This window comes from Mercenaria mercenaria, chromosome 3 (assembly GCF_021730395.1).
Source record: "Mercenaria mercenaria strain notata chromosome 3, MADL_Memer_1, whole genome shotgun sequence".
NCBI classification, from domain to species: Eukaryota; Metazoa; Mollusca; class Bivalvia; order Venerida; family Veneridae; genus Mercenaria; species Mercenaria mercenaria.
In genome coordinates this window covers 10587305-10606003 of record NC_069363.1, presented here as the reverse complement: position 1 = coordinate 10606003, position 18699 = coordinate 10587305, and the positions used below count along the sequence as shown (strand labels likewise).

The 18699-nt window shown below is 33.9% G+C and overlaps 1 protein-coding gene across 1 annotated transcript; it reads right to left on the bottom strand.

Moving 5' to 3' along the window:
- Positions 1-10502: 10502 nt before the first annotated feature.
- LOC123525468 (uncharacterized) lies at positions 10503-17038 on the bottom strand. The gene is made up of 3 exons (XM_045304531.2): positions 16573-17038; positions 12306-12999; positions 10503-11966 (listed from the first exon to the last, which is right to left on the bottom strand). Exons 1-2 carry the CDS (start codon positions 16807-16809, stop codon positions 12580-12582), a joined length of 657 nt encoding a protein of 218 aa, XP_045160466.1. The 5' UTR covers positions 16810-17038; the 3' UTR covers positions 10503-11966; positions 12306-12579.
- Between the last annotated feature and the right edge of the window lie 1661 nt (positions 17039-18699).

Here is an 18699-nt window from a genome sequence, read left to right as displayed (position 1 = left end):
TACTTACTCACGTGAGAAAGGACATTTTGGTTTCTTTGTCAACGTAGCTTTATATTTTATTTTATTATAGATGACAACGAATCACCAGTGTATTTATACGGTAATTTATATATATATATATTTATACATTTTATCGTATAATCCATCCATATATGGCAATGTTAGTATGACAAATAACTTTAAGGCTAGAAAACGTCAACGCCTATGCAAAGGTTGTTTATGGTAAGAAAAACGTCATTCGACGTATAATTAAGTGTAAACAGATAGATCTAGTATTTTGCATATCATAACAAATCACTTGCATACACTGGTCAAATATATGTCTGACCGAAGGTGAGGAGTAGAAAAAAAAATGATTTTTTTCGATTTGTACATGTGTTTCAATGTAGTAAAGAACAATAAAGCATTGACCAGGAACCAAAACCGTTGGTACATCTTCATTAACGTCTTAAAGGCCAAGATAAGAACCAGAGAGTTATGCGGTCGCCATTTTGTGGACAACTCATGACGATAAACAAACATAAAATTTTATGACGGCATAATTATTCAGGTCAAATGGCGACTTTCGACGCTGGCTTGAATGTGAAAGCACTGGCTTTTCATACGGATACATTTAAATGAATAGTATCGGTTCCCTTTGCTAGTCTTGAACTCTCTTAGATAAGGATCATGTGTATGAAATATCTGGCCAAGGAGAACTCCGAAAACGGAGTAAAAGAGCTTAAATAACCAGTTTTTATTTGTTTGATATGAAGACTAAAATGATGTTATTTTATATGAAAGCAGATAATAACATCAGGCTATGGAATAACAAGACAAAGCTTTGTTTTGAAATAAGCCAGGTTTTAACAAAATAGCAGTATTTTTTAAGTATTTATTTCTATTCACAAGAATGATACATCCCAGTCTATGCGACATCATTCATTGTACAGTTAAGTGCGAAAAAAATGCCACACCATACCGTATCATACCATAGCGATGATACAAAACACATTAGGAAACAACTGCCATGGAGACAATAATTCTACTCCACCAACCCTCCACCCACCCTCCACGCTACTTTTTAATTTCCAGTTTTAAAACGTCATTTGTTGAAAACAAAAGCCGCGACATGTCATAGATATACAAAAACGGACGACAGTTATTTTCAGCCTACGACGGTATCATGTACGGGCACGTGTATATCAATCATTATCCTCAATGACAAAGTAGATTTTGGATAAATTTAATTACTTTTCAATGTTTGTGTCTTTTTACCACCCACAACCAATTTGTACGTTCACCTGTCGCCAATCATTAGACAGGGATCACCTTAATTGAGTGTTACTTTTTGTCGGCTGTAGCCTATATTTGTCCGTATTTTATGATTTTCAGTTTCATAAAAATAGTTTGTATACACCTACAAACATATTGTAACATGATTAATATTATCTATATTTAGATTTCATTATTAATTTTCATATGACTGATTAATAGTTTGATAATGTTAAAATCATTCAGCTGATTGCAGGACAGACAGGGCGTTATGTCATGTCAGTTATGAGTGTTTTTGACGTTTTTTCAGCCCATTATTACGCTAGAATTGCCCCCTTTTTTATAATAGTATCATAATTATGAGGTATCGGTTGTATATCTTGCAGGATATATGGTCGCATATGGTTTTCAATTTCTCTTATTGTTTGACATCAAAAATGCAAACAGTATAAATAAACAGAGGTAAACTTGTTTACATTTCTGGTGCCTGGAATTTCCGAAGCCTGAACAGACTCAGTCCGACGGCTCAATTGTCTAAAAGTAAACATTGACAGCAAAGCCATCAGAAGACCCGCTAAAAATCTGAATGCCCCCCTAGTCCGAAAGACAACATTTATATCAGATCCGTCCCGTTGCCCAAATGTCCGTCAGTCCGAAGACTTGCTCCGGAAGTCGACATTTAAATTGAAAGATGACGTCATAGGGAATGGGTTAGGGAACGGAGGTGGATTAGATTATTCTTTAATTTGATTTGAGACAAAAACATAATAAAGTGTTGTTTTTTTAATTCATTTGGAACATGGATACAGTACGAAACACCGATACAAAATATATGTCAATGAAACAAAAACACGTTTAAAGCATTTAAAATATTTTCTTTAAAAAAGTATTTGGAGGAACCGCTTTAATTGTTATCTTTCTGACTGGTTTTGAAGGCCTGATAGTTCGACAAAAATAAACAATTGACACGTGACGAGATTATAGATTTTCCATATTAGGGAATAGTGTTACCATTTCAATAAATTTTGCAATATATACTGATGTTTAGATTTTTGCTATGCAACAAAACACATACAAACTACATAAATATTTTATCTCAATACATCTATGAGATTTATAGATACAGAGTCGGATACATGACCCAAAGTTGCTGATTCAGCTTAAGCCATTAGTGGACCTGAGCATCCTCAGCTAACTGCATCTACTGGTTTGGATGCAAGGAAGCAGTCGTGAGGGAGAATTGCGTTAGTATTTTTTATACAGTCGATGCAACACAAACTTCTTTAAAACAAAGAAAATAATTATGTTCTATTTCACGAAGGCGGCATTCTTGTCACAAAAATATAACCAGTTTACTTGAAAACTTATTGGCCAAACACATTAGTCAAATTTATATTTTCCTCGTGCTCTCAAGCTATTTTAAATTCTTTGTTAAACGTAATGCATTTTGACTTCTTACTTGCATGTAATTGGCCGACGTTTCCGTCAAAGATTTTCAATGATAAATTGATATCATAAGTGTGTGCATGGGTAATTCAGACTTTTATCAGTATGGCAGTCTATAGACAGAAGTATCGGGTCCAATTTTGGCATACTTACCAATTAAGAAATATTGATAATTATCGTACATGGTTATTCCTTATTTGTAACACTAGATACATGATATTGAGACAAATTATGGTAATCGACCACTTGTATCAAAGACAAGCACGCGAAGTAGTATTTTTCAAGTATTTTGAAGTAGATAAGTCTTAGGTAATATTGCATTTTGAACTAATCCAATCTTATTAAAATTTAATGATCTTTAAGTCTAATATTACAAGTATATATCTTTTGAAGAGACAAAGCGTCTTATACCTATTATGAACAACCATTCTTGGTCTGGCGACATAAAGGTGGAAACCGAAGTTTACCACATTTCCAACGGTTTGTTAAGATATTTATGTCAGTTTTTCCATCAGTTGAGTCACCTTTCAGTGATGGTTGTGATTATTATTTTCTTGGTATCCTCCTTTACTGAAGATTATACAATACCATGCACAATTTATTACACATAATTTAAGTACACATACACGCTATTTAAATTGAAAGTCACTCCAACCAAGTATTTAATTACTACATGCCTTTACAGATGCCACACAAACAGCTTCCGTGGTTTCAAGTAGCAGACATCGATCCGTTTGCCCCTCATCTGTGTAACTTCGAACCATGATCGGATCCTACTGAGAGAAAGCCATCGAGTTGGCATGCGAACGGTCTGAGTGTCTATCAAAGGGCCTGACTGTGCCTGAAATAACTGTTCGAAAGGACACCTGGGGTCTCCTCTACTATTAAAGTTGGAAAGTAGCCATATGATCTAAATTGTATCTGTGCAACTTACATGTCCCATACTACATGCATTCCTAGCTATGTATCTACTAACACTGTGTTTACAGTATTTATTGTACAGCATGTATGATCATACTAATCCCCAATGATAACGCGATACCCGCCGAAACGCGAGGACGAGTCTATTTCATGATAACTGACGAAATAATAATTCATAATGGTTACCCATTTACTTCACAATTAAATATTGGTATTTCTTTTATCTTAAAAAGTTATTATGTATATGGCAACATAGCTCAGTTGGGTAAACTGCAGACAACAATTGGATATAAGCAAGTCGTTTTGGAATCTTCATAAGAGTTTTTTTTTCAGATTTGTTTTTTTTTTCTATTCGTTTTCATTTTTATTTCATTACTTTTGTTTCTTTCTTTGATGGTTTGAATTTGTATATATGTCTTTATATAACACAATAGCATGTTCATTATTTGCATGACTTGAGTGCATGCATTTAATCTATCATCCTTGATATATAATAAACTATTCTGATCTGCCATATCGGCTTTAGATACCTCTCTGTCGTATTGTCACAGAGCTCATGAAGGAAACCTAATTTTTATGCAAAAGTGAAATAAAAATTAATTCTCAATACTGAGTTTCGAACCCACACGGCAAAAGATCTGTTGACCATGGACATTATGCTTTACCACTGATCTAATTTGTAATTTGAACAAAATCCGGAAATATTTAGATTGTAACATGCTAGAAAAATGCTGAATTCCCTATGTTCCATTTTAATCTATTTATAGTCATGTTTGTAAATATCAAGTTATCGTTGGGGCATAGTATAATGCGAAAACATCAAACCTACGAGATATTGTGGCCCGCGACAATGACATATATACTACATTTCACAAAAAAAACTTCAAAATAATGTGCAACAATGTAAGTACATCTATTTGACTTTAGTGAAAACGCAAGCCTTATTCTAAATTTATACCGAAAGAAAAATAAACGTGTTTTTCTGAAAACGTCTCTGCAGATTTATTCGGAACCCTGTCTGTCTGGACTACAGTTTTATTATTTGCACTGGGTGTTTTCGCTTTATTTCCCCAAAACTATTTCGCCATTTTATGATTCTCTATACGTAATGTATCCGATTATAACCAAAGCTACCACTTCCGGTCTAGACTGTTACAGGATATTATGTCAATGTATTGGTCAGTATGTATTTATGTATTTACTTTTGAATTAAGCTCCTTTATAACTTAATAGAGTGGTCAATTGTCAATTAAAAGTAGCCTAAGCTTCAATATCGAGTATTTGAATAGCGTAATTATAGGAAAACAGTTTCTACCCCTATTATACCTCTTTTTGCAAGAATGTATTGTACTGTTTCAAAATCTGTCTCACCTAAAACAACAATAAGTTTCAACAGTTAAAATTGCACCAAAGAACCCTCGCTTCTTTCAGTATTCTAGATTGTTGTTACTTTAACTTTGTACAGTTTGTGTAGCTGTAAATAAAACACGATTTATCATGTATATAATATAGCTCAAGCAATGTTATTTTCTTACATTAGTTTTTGTTGTTGTTGAGGCAATTATTAACGGAATGGCCTTTTTCTGAAACAAATATAAATATCACTTGAAAGAAATGACTACATATCTTTAAAAAACACAGCATGTATTTATAAAAAATGTAGGGATGTGCATATTTCATATTGGCGGACACGTGTGCAATTTTGATATTGTTGATAATATTCATGTCATATCTACATATCTACATCAAGATTTATCCGACACAAACAATCAATGTCGTAAGAATTATCCAAAATAATACAGACAATACATACAAAAATCCATTTGTCAAAAACATGTCAGATTGGCTCGGATGAAAGAGGCACGCGCCGTGTTAAGATGTATCCAATTGCAGATAGTTCGCGTGATTCTATGTACTTGTGTATCGTATGGAACGCCGATTGCAGACAGTTGTATTTTATGTTGGTTAAACCTAAATTTTTCGACTTTGTTTAAAACAGGCATGTTATACTCGATCTAGAGCTTTTTTTCTTCTTCTTCGCATTCTTCTTCTCTCCTCCTCGTTCTTTTTCTTCTTCTTCTTCTTCTCATTTGTCTTCCCCTTGGCCGTGATGCCAGCGGGGTTTTTTTTTTACTCGAGATCACCTGAATGTAAGGCAGATAACACTCTTCACTACATTTGTCAAATTGATATGTTTTGAATGTATCTGGACACTTCGTCGTCGCGTAAAGATTATAAAGCATTGTTTTCTTCCGTTTTTTGCTTGAGATATTGCGCAGTTAGCGCAGAATCCCCGTAAATGTTTTTGCATTCGCACCAATGAATGGTAATTTTAAAGGTGATTATATTAACTTAATGTAAACATTAAAACACGTAATATTGTAATTCGCTGACAGGATGCAACATTCTTTAATACTCTTTTTAACGCAATTAGACTGAATTTGACAACTCAAACAGTAAGTGATCTTCTAAACAAGATGCGACGTTGAAATACCCTCTTGAAATTAACCTGTCTTGTTTAATGGTGGATTATACCCATATAGTCGTTATGACACTTGCAAAAAACGTAACATAATACTCAATCACATCTGCAGCCTAAAACCCGGAAATTTTCCTCTCCGACATAAACTTGAAATGAGCGTATCATTTTTGAAAAATAAGAGGGTCATCGATCTGTTTTCTACGGAAGCCTAGAGTTTTTTTGTCATAATTTCGACGGCTTGTTGTGATGTGCATCTCAAAAGAGACGACATCATCCCATCATCAGGGTGCCCCATACAGGCTTCCGTAGTTTTCTTTTAGTTGATAAATTACCGTATAAAAAACAATAAATATACTGATTTTAGAACAACCTTATTAACTTCTATAAAAACTAATTATAAGCAGGTGTGCATCAGGAGGTTTTCAAGAGTGAGAGCTCCATGTTACTAAAATAGTGTTTTGAGACCAGTCTCAGTATGCGCCCTTACCATTGGTCTATTCAGGAAGGTCGTATCAGTTGTTCCAGGTCTATTTGAATCAGCCAATCGAATGCTTCAGTTTTAGACTGCTCTCCAAACTGTGCTTTATAAAACTGAACCTGGTTTAAACTTTACCGGAAATAAATAACAGATAGAAACAGTGATATTTAATCAAAAATTTCAATCATGTCCCATTGATTTATCAAAATTAATGATTCCTTAGACGGCTTGATAAGACTTCTATTCTGCATATGTACAGAATATATATTTTGATATATTATTACGACTTTCAAAACAACTAATTCATAATTCTCTGTTTTCAAACTAGTGTTTCTTCCGTTTTCGAACTATTGGTGGATCTTCAAGTTTCAAGAGGCTATATAAGGGGCCTCAAACCATGTAAAACACTTCCTGAAAGTATCATTAAAAATGCATTACATGTACTTCGGTTATTCAATGATGTCATTCTGAAAATAAATGAAACCCTGAAAAAACTTTCGTCCTGAGTACTAGTACTAGTATCTCTAAAATGTGAAATGAATTGCGGTTTTCTCATTGGCTGATGAAACCGATACTAGATCCGGTACAGCTTATGTTAAGAGGCCAACCAAGGGAAGTGCAAAAAGTGATCTCTTAACACAATTGGTCTCTTAATGCAAAATAAATTGTTCTTTATGTAACACTAAAATGTGGCTGCAAGTTGTCTGTTAAAAGACACGCTCTCTCGAGCAAGTATGACTGTACTTCACAGCACTCAAGCATGTTGTATATTGCCACAACAGATTACCCATATTTGCGACAATTTCCAATGTTCCCTGGCGCACCACGTGTAGAACTACCAATCTATAGAAATATATAAGAGCCGTGCCATGGGTAAACCTACATATATGGTGTTGCGACCATGGAACCAGACCACTGCGCATCTCGCAGTCTGATCAGGTTTCCATGCATGTTCGCTTATAAATGCCTTTGGAATCGAAAACTGTTACGAACACATGGATCCTATCCAGACTGCGCGGATGCTGGTCGCACACCCACTATGTTGGTTTTCCCATGGCACGGCTCAATTATAATTAGTAATCGAACTCGTGACCCCTGGTTTCGTAGCCCGGTGTCTTACCATCGGACTACTGAATCCGCTTTTCGCATCATTTCAACCAATGAGTGCAAGCCGTTTGAATGTCTGAAACATCACATGAGGTACACTGAAGCAATACTATTCGGACTATATCCTGGACTCTCTGTTTGGCATCGAAAATAATATAAACTGCCAAACTTATATACGAGTCAGAACTTATCGCATTGCGATATCTTCCAAAAATATACATACTTAAATAATTTTTGATTGATAAAAATAGCTATTTACTGTCAAAATATCTATATATTTTCATTTACGAAACAGCGGAAACTGGCAGCTAGGTGCATCTCTTATTGATTTATAGGAATTGATGATTATGAATTGGTAAATTTGATAAACTGATATGTCATATGCAGGAAAAGCCTTCTGTCAGCCACATGAAATTGAGTTATGGTGACAGATTTCTTACTCAAACTTTGTTATTTTCGCAAAGAAAAGTGATAAGCCACAGCACAGCTGCGTTGTGCAATGTGCATTCTAAATAGCTTGACTCTTCAGTTGTCTCAAGTACAAACAAATAACACTTTATAATTGTTTCAACGTTTTTGATGTATCATTCAGATTTATCATATTTTATCAGGATGCGATCTCTGACTTACCCTTTGATGTGTGTGACATTTTGTTCAAATTAAAAGAAAATTTGTTGCAATTTATGCCCATATTGTTTTCGCTGACATAGATTATAATCGATTGTCATGTTTTACCTTTGGGCACTAGCGAGTGAGCTAATGAGATATGTACATGTTCGACGAGTAAATTAAGATAATAAACTTCAATTAAGATACATGTATGTGCAATGTTAATTTTAAAAAATGTAATTGGTTACACGCACATTAAGATTTGTATCAGCCTGTCAAAAATTTAGTTTTCGGTTTGAAATGCGGTTACTTCTAATGTTCATATTTTCAAGGTCATAATTGTTTTGTTTTTCAAAAGCCTGTTATTTAAAAGTATGCAATGCATGCTTAATTCCGGATAAGTTATGTCATGGCCTATATCATATTTCGTCTCATGAACTTTGAAAGATCATGCTTTATTGACTTTTTTTCCACATAGATTATCTCCCTTTTTTAAAACTTCTTTTTCTTTTGCTTTGAAAATACTGATATAACTTTTTTTATAATGCACGATAAATTTTTGTGACAGAGATTGTGTGCAGGATTGAGCCTAATGTACATCTGACTACATATCTAACAGACTGAATTTTCATTTAATTACGTTCTAATTTTCTTAAATGCGTCTTTTCTTTCACAGTGCAGTTAAAAATGTGTCTCTTTAGTCAAGAACGCTCGAATTTATTATTTCACTAGTTGGAAACTAGCCAAAGTTTGGACCGTTTTTGGTACACTAACACACTTGTTAAAAAGTCAGTTTTCTAGTCCATGGCACGTTGCCGTTAAATCTGTTCTGATAGAGACAAAAAACACATCTAAAACTGTCTTTGCACAAAATGTTATAAGTTTCTTTAACCTACATTTTCACAAATTTCCCGGGACACCGGAGAAGGCCCAGAACACGACCATCTGGGCTATTATATCGAGGTGATTATAACTAGACACCCTCATTGCTTACGCAAATTACATGTCACAATGTTGAATTTATTATCTGTTTAAAATGCAAATGAGGTTCAGGATGACTTTGTAAGATACTATAACAAGTTTGATCAAACTTAATGCGTAATAACATTTGCCTAGTTTCTGTATTCAATTGATATTACTGAATGTCAACAGAAGACATTCTGCAGCAGACGACCTTTTAACAGAATACGTTTTATTGCAGATGCAAAAAAAATATTTACACAGTCCTGGTTCAAAGAAAACAATGTACGACTAAAAGCATGATGTTGTTTTGTTGTTTTAGGGAGGGGCGGGAAAACTTTTGATGTGTATATCATGTTGAAATTTTGCAATTTTACCATTCTGACTCGAAAGGAAATATTGAAGACTACCGAGCTATGAGACGCGGGTTCAGCAGTAAAAATACTCACAGTGGCAAATCAGACTTAATAATGCAATTCATGTATCCTTACGGCCATTGATCAGTTTTAGTCAGATTATCCTTGTATAGTAATACCGCACGCAGAGGAGCTAAGATGCATTTAGAGACAAGTGGTCTCTGCTCAAGTGTTAGTGTGTGTGTGTGTGTGGGGGGGGGGGGGGGGCACAGGTTTCACTGCACTATTACTCTGTTATAGAGTTGACAATTTATATTGTATCCGGAAACGGTTACGACTTGTACAGTCGGACACCGCCTGCATGACGATTTTTCAAGAAGATTATGTTAGTTTCAATCAAAACTTACATCTCAATTGTATTTAACAGCTATTTCATCTCGAAGTATTTACATAATTATACTCTAAACTAATTGGAATATTAAAGTTTTCATTTCACTGTATTTATAAACGGCTTTGTAGCAAAGGTCATTTGAGTCAGCCATGCAGGCTGGAGATCATTTGAGTTAGCCGTGCAGGCTGGTGATCTTTAGTTCGAAACCGTTTGGATATCACAATTATGTACCATTTTACGTTAAACTTGTATTTTTTTTTTACTCAAGAAGTGCAATCCCGATAGGTTTAAATATTCTTTTAAACTTTCTAAAATAAATTTCAATAAACTAAACAAAATATCGGTTCAATTTTTCTGCATAGCAGACTGTTGTTGTTTCAGTTTGTACATGTTCAGTTTTAACAGGTCATACCAACATGCTATGAAATAAGGGGCGGACTTCTTTCATGTCAAAAAAAAAATGAACACAAGGGTTACAGTCATGAATGAAAAAAGGCATTGTGTATTTAACAGATTTTATTGCAATTAACAATTATATCAATAACATATTGACTAGAAAGAAAACTTTGTTCATACTGGCTCTTTCCCAAGGTTTGACGTCATACCTTTTCTCATAATTTGCATTTTTATAAACTACATACTGCATGGGCGGATCAAGACTGGGTACTAGTATATTCAGTATGATTTAATTTTGAGAACGTTTGCATCTTAAATTTTACGCTTTTACTTTTCGTATATGTGAACAATACATTTCAGTTTTTATCAGATAACATCAGGTATAAATATATATATTACATGTATATTTTCTTGCCTGGCAACCGTCGTTTTAAAAATGCAATTTCTAGATCCGCCCTTGCGCACTAATTACGTATTCGGTCACATTATAGTTCTCTATTCAACCTCCCCTGGCACTATACATTTACAAGAGGCATATCGGATATAATATAATGATCCAGTTATAATGAAATATCACATTAAAATTAATTCAAGCAGTTAAATAGAGCGATCAAATTGCCATTTTTATACTGATTACAATTTTATATAATCTTAAGATATACACAAAAAAAACTATTTATCAAACCCTTCATCAGAGTGTGGCTTACATGCTCTTAACATGCCTTGTGCAATCAAGCTGTTATTGTTTACCTAAGCAAATTTTGTTTTCACTTTTTCGCCAAATTACCAACTTTCTGTTTTATAATAAATGCTAGAAAATCATGGAATACAAATGAAGATTTATGTTTGAAGTATTATGATTAAAATTCATTAATCTGAATTTGCTTTAGTCTGGCTCATTCATAACTTTTTTAAGTAAACAATATTCATGTCTGTACATTCAATCTTTTCTATGTTATAAATTCTTTGTGGTGTTTTTTACAGAACCGGTTAAGTTAGTTCAAGCTCTTGGGTCTTTACAGTATACAAGCAACATCAGTAATATATTCTGAACACAGTCTTCGTAAATAGTCCTTGAATACATATATCACAGATAAAACCTAGCACAATGGTGCATCTGCATTGAAAGTTCATAGAAACAATTCAGCAGTACGTGTCGCCGGTCCAAGTCCCTGGCGACACATTTCATGGGTTTGATCGCTGTCGCTTTCCCATGTCCCTTTGCGACAATATCCGCTGAAAAGTCATTGTCGCTAGCCTATGTTCCTTTGCGACACAATTCGCTGAAAAGTTAGTCACGGTCGCTATCTATGTCCATTAGCGACATATACGCTGAAAAGTCATTGTCGCTGGCTCATGTTCCAAAGCGGTATCATTCGCGGAATAGATTCCGTTTAGAAAGTCATTGTCACAACTGCAATGTCTAAAAACGATAGAGTTCGAGAAGTAGGAATTTCATCATTTGATGAGCATCGATGGTATGTATGTATATATATATATGCGTTATTTTTGGGATGATGGAATCTGCTTAGTCTTTTGACAACATCTTGGCAAGGCGGTCGGAAACTGAAAGAACAGAAGCAAATCATTATGATCTTGTATGTACTATCTAACGTATACTTTGATAAATCGTTTAGCTTAAATGGGGGTATCATGCTTGTATTTATGCACAACTCATATTTCAAAGTCGTCACCAGTGTGTTCAGTACCAGACAGAATACTACACATAGATAACTTAAATGACTATTTTAATAAACTAGTAAAGTGGGACAATTAATAGAATTCTATTCATTAACATAACTATATAGATTACTATGTTTTTATCAAAATAAGTCTTTCTTAACTGACTAATTATTGTGCAAGTATAATGAAACGCTCAGTAAGGAAAAATGAATAAATACATACCTTGAAGCTTCAGGCGTCCAATATCGTACAACAACGCACAACACCAGTGAGTGTGCCGCTTGACCACCGGTTGAAAGCAACTGTATCTATTTCCATAAGGTCTCTCAAGTTGACTGTTTGGACAGACAGTCTTCAAGATGCTCTTTTCACAAGATGGATGTCAGTTCTTCGCAGTTTGGACTGGAAAACAGTTTTTTTTATCATATGTCCAACTAGGTACGCGATTGTCGTGCAAGCTCTGAAAACACTTTGTACAATGCATATTTTCATAAGTCTAAAATGAAACTTCAATTGGTCCGTTATACATTTTTTGATATGTGTCGTCCCCGTAACCTGAATCCAGAGAACTTTGTGGTCTGTGGTTTATCTGGATGGAATCTCTAACTAGAATTGTAATGTCTGATCTACGCGAAAATCCCATGTGACCTTCAAATTTCGAGTCCTGGGTTAAAGGTACCGGTAGTGATAGCGATGACATTTTGTTCTTTATTTCAAATTTTCTTTCATTTTCATCATCAGTTTCAAACATTTCCGTTTCAGACACAGACCAATCACTGGCGTGTAATTCCTGAGAGCTAGCTCGGAGTGAATCTTTGCTCACGTGATAAAGACGCTTTGTTTTCAAATCTTCAATCGCTTCGTTGAGTGTGAGTAGCTGTTTCATTAGTGAAAGGTCTTGGTCCATTAGGGATGCCTGAAAATGTAAAATAGAATGTAAATTTTGAATTAAAGTCACTCTTGCGGTAACGTAAATGATTCAGTCTGTTAAAATCTTAACTATGTGAAAAGTGACAGTTTCATGATAAAACTGCAATCGTATTTTCTTGGAACTAATTTATTTACAAAAACTGCACTTGGTTCAACACAAAACGGTGTTTTCGTGACGGGATTAAGAAAATATATTCAGCACATAAAACAAGATGAGACATATTTTATGTAATTAGTAACAAGGTGTATGCTAATTAGGACAGCAATATTTCGGTTTTATAGTTTATGCCGCAAAAACAAAAGGTTGTCAAGTATGCATTGCCAGGGGACATTGTTAATCAACAAGAATGAGTCAAACAGAAGGTTCATTTACATTACATAACGTTAAGAAAGTCCCTCATGAATTATTTACACCTGTGTTTTTGTCAGCTCTTTTCTCGGCAAGTCGTTATAATTCTTGCTTTTATCACAATTGCATAACTTGATATATGCAGAACTTATGCAACAGCATTGCTTTTAACATTTTATAATAAATTTCAAGGTTATGGTTCATTTACTGCGGAAAAGAGATAGTTAAAGTATAATTTTGAAATCATAAAATTTTACCATTTGAAGGTATATTCAAAATAAACTTTTGTAGATTGCTCTGAAATTTGACTTTATTATCTAGTGACGAAGCAGAGATTTTAGATATTGATAACAATAATTTGTCGCCACTGTCATAAATTTACATGATCTATGGTTATACATTTTAAATTTTCACTGTCATTGGAAAAAAGCAGTAGACGACAACGCTGAATACATCTCGAGGCCAAAAGGCATTCGTTCAGATTTTATCATATTTTAAGTACGATTGCGTTGCGAAAAGTAGCAGTATATCATAAACGCTTGAAAACACGTCTACTGAGAGACGAATCATTATGAAACAAGATTTTAACGCTAGATTATAGCAAAAACATATTTAAATGAAATGATCTATTGACGTTTTCGTGAGCTGTATGGTAATTCACCAAAATTGCCTAGACTTTTTTTGTTTTTTTATGCACTGCAGGAGAGAATATTACTTAAAAGTTTGTTTATCTTCCTACAAAAAATATTTAAATTTAACTTCAAGGGAGATATTTACTTCAGAGGATTAACGTCGCAACTTTACTATTTTCATATCTTTAGTAATTTATTTCTTTTACTTTTTTGTCAGATTTCATGAGTGGGATATACTAAACTGACCTTACTCCTGAAGTAGAAGATTTGTTTGCAAGTTGAAAAATGAGCGAATATGAAATTAATGTTGAAATAATGTTATTTTGATACGGCTTATGTAATATTTGAAGAGATATAAAAATTGTACCGAAACTTGGCAATGCGGTCATTTACTTGCCCCACGGAAGAGATTTAACCCAATTTCTATAAGCTACTTTAAGTTTAGATAAACAATTCAGATAAATATCTTTTAAATAATTCAGACTTGCAAAATCACTTTGAAAGAAGTACGTATCAATATTTGTATATTTGTTTTAGCCGCGAACAAAGATGCATTTGTCAAAAAAATCAAAAGGTCTTTATTTACAAGTGTTATAACCACAAGCTATACTGGAAAGATGAGCGATAAAGTGATAAAAAAAGTCTTATCCAACCATGTGTCCCCCACAGAGAACAAAACACTCGCTGTCAATAAATAAAGTATGGTGACAAATCATATGTTTCTGAATAATTATGTATCGTGTATCTAACAAATTAGGGTCTAGATAACAATTTAGACCTGATAGGGATCTTTAACCGTATAAAGATCATGATCTTAGGCAAGGGATGCATTGTACCACAAGTGTACAAAAGACATGGTGTGTTAAGCAAAAGGTGCTCACAGAATATGACTTAACAAAGAGGTGCATAATAAAGGGCTTGGTCCTTAATGCAAAAATGAGGATTTGTATAAGGTATACCAATACTAAGAGTTCACAACAGAACACCTGACCAAAATCTGTTTGAAAGAATATTTCCGTCACGTTCCTTTTGAAAATGGTGAAAGATACAATGTTGCAATCATTTAGATCTGAGTGTAACTGATTGTAACTGTAACATGATAATAAAAGAAGATTTGATAAGCCTAAAATCAGATATACAATTCAATAACAGTGTTCAGAAGTATTTCCATCAATTAAAGAAAATGTCCTCGTCACTCAACTGAAGTATTGTTTTAGCTTGAAGCGGTGGTCTCAATTGACGTAATGGATCATTCAGTACCACAAATTGTTTAAATTCAATAGTTATCAAAGCATGGTGGTATCACAATTAAAAAAAACCTTTTAAATGAAGAGGTTTCGTTGAAGGAGGTAAAAAGGGACATGTTTCTATTGACCTTACCTAATTGCTTTGCTAATGAAACCATTGGTCAATGTCATTACACAGTTTTCATCTTTTGTATTTGACCATCGTCGACAATTTTGTGTCGCCACTATAATGACCAAGTCAAACAAAAATGCCTTAGATGGCAAGGTACAAGGTCTCCCATCTTGTTTGAACAACTAATCGCTTATTTGACCTCGTGTGCAATTAGGAAAACTAATTAGATCATTTGTGATAATTTTGCAGTCAGGAGTCGTATTAGATGTGGTGGCACCGCGACTTATAACAAATCTGCAAATACATTTAATAGGCAGTTTAATGTGACTTAAAAGTAAAAAAATATAATTATCCCTATATACCTATTTTACTGCTGTTGTTTTTTGTGGGGCTTATTTGCAAACTTTTTGAAAGGAAATGTTTTTTTTCTGGTCTACTTGAGCAGATTTATAAATAAAAACACACATTAGTAATCTGTGTAAAAATAAAATCTTACAAAGTATTCCTTCGAGAAAAGCCAACATTTAAAGAATTCTAATGCGCAATAAAACATAACTGCGTGCATGTATGAAGGGCATGAAATAAGTATATAAATGGTGAAAAATAAGTAATATCTGAGGATTCCAAAATGCATGCGTTAGTTATAAATCTTAATGAGGTTAAATGTTTCAACAAATAGCCAGTAAAGAGATGCAAATAGCCCAGATAAGCCCGTGAATACCCGTCTCGCTCTGCGTCGCCCTTTGAAAGTTTCAAGTTTAATGGGTGACGAAGCGATTTCCTTTCATCTTCGCAGTATGATTAAATCAGATGTCAGTGATAATAGAAAAGGGTGACCTGAATCTCACATAAATTTCTTTTCTAGATGTCCTGCTATGTTTTAATATTTAGGGAACGTAAAATTTCTAAATCATACATTGCAAGAAGCTTGTTTCAGGAAACCTTTAATTGGCAGAAAAAAAACAACCATAAACGGAACCAAAACATTTTCAATATTACGAAAAACAAAGCCTTGAATTCCTTTATTAACATTTTTATTTAAATCTCACCTTGGTTTTAAGAGTTAAAAGATGTTTCACATCAGTACCACTTTCATTTTTTATCAGTATTCAATTTGATTTGATGCAATCAATGCAAAAATGACAATGAAAAACTGAATGGAAAATGAGGTCTTTATCTTTTTATTTGATTAAGGAGAAATAATTATATCAATACATACCATTTCTGTTCTTAGTTTATCCATGGCATCATCTATGGTTGTTCTCTTGTTAGGTTTCGTAGTCTTCTCATTGTTTTTGCAATTCATCGACTGCTTAAAGTGTTCTGTAGCTTTCACGCGGTTCCTGTAAAATTCTCTGCAAGCGTTTGAAAGTTCTATAGACGCTGTATAATCGTCTGATGCTTTATCGACTTGAATTTCAGGCACATCTGAACTTTGTCGTCTGGAACTAGACATTTTGTCGTCTGCGCTTTGAAATAATTGACAGAAAATGGTCAAATAATATTGTTAATGTACGCCCGTTTTCACAATAAATGCTTAAATAATGTAATTTCCGTATCAATATTTGAATGAAAAATTGCACACTAGTAGTAGAAACTTAATATGTCCAATTGTCACAAATGCTTTACTATATGATAGTAAAATTGCACAGGTAATGTATGACTCATATAAACGTGAAGGTGTATTGACAGTAAAGGTATATCCAAAATTATTGTTTACGTTGATTTTATATGACGGTGTCACGTGATTATTTTTAGCCAAATATGATTGGATGTTCGAAAACGAAACGGACAGTAGCTAGTGCGGTATATTCAGTTAAACATCAGTTTAACAAAGCATGGTAAACGTATAGGTGGGCTATTTAACCGTAAATATTTGTTAAATGACAAATATTGAAATTCTTCACCAACTTCAATGTTTCAAAACATAAAATTTTAACCACATCAGATTTTTATCTGCATTGCCTACATATTTTGCCTAGGATAGAGCGATTTTTCATTATACAGTGGTTTCTTAAAGGGACATGTGCACTTATACGATTACAGATTATAAGAATGTCATTTGTAAATAATCAATGTTTAAGTGGCTTATTAGTATTTATCCTGTTCGAAACAATATGTAATGATTAAGTAAGTTAGAAATCAATCGGAACTTGACACGTAATTCGCGGTATATATGTCTCGAGAAAACAATGCATCGAAGATATGAATGGATGATATTATAGCATTATAGAAGTACGTCTGGCCTACTGTCTGTGAATATTTGAGGCGCGTCATGAGAAAACCAACATAGTGGCTTTGCGACCAGCATGGATCCAGACCAGCCTGCGCATCCGCGCAGTCTGGTCAGGATTCATGCTGTTCGCTAACGGTTTAATTGCAATATGCTTTGAAAGCGAACAGGATCCGCACAGGCTGGTCTGAATCCATGCTGGTTGCAAAGCCACTGTGTTGGTTTTCTCATGGCTTGGCTCATTTCTTAATCATTCGTTCATGTAAATACAAGTGCTGAATATAATATTATAAGGGAGGAGAACGGGATCAATAAAAAAAAAAGAAAAAAGAAGAAGAGGAAAAAGTAAAATGAAATGCAGTAGATTTCTAACTTACATTTTTTAAATAGTTTTAAAAATGCAAAACAAAACAGGTATAATATAAACCCAAGTATACAATATTTTGCAGCTGTATGCAGAATTATGTCATCACAGGGTATAAAACGTATAAAGATGCATGCAAGTTACTTCAGTTTTGTTTTTGTTCTGCTGGAGAAAGCAAAACAGTGAGATAGATTTTACATCTTCTGTGGAGAATGAGTTTCTAGTTTTAGTCTTCCAATCAAAATAAACTAAAACTGTAAAATACTTCAGTAATGTACAATATATAGTCTAAATAAATCTGTGTTTCGTTCTAAAATAAATTCAACGAGAGATACCCTAAACATGTGCACCTATGTTTTGAAATGAAGGTATGCATACACTATAAATATATAAATTGTCATGTAATATATCATGGCGATCTCAGAAAGTTCGCAGTATTTTTCTGTTGTTGTTGTTGTTTTTATTTTTCAGCTCTGAAAAAAAATCTTTCTTTCGGTGCCAGTGTTATATAAATCACATGGCACGCTTTTGCACATCGTAATATAGGTCTTATGCCACAACTACTTTTTTTTCCCATTTTGAGCCCATGTTTCTTGTATCGAACATGACATTACCAAAACATCGCCAGTACTGACAGTGTATTTTTTTGTATTTGTAACATGAAGAAATTAAAAATGGCGTGAAGATAGTGAATTACAATCTTGGGACATCTGTTTATCTCATAGCACGCTAGCTTTTTTGTGTTGTGC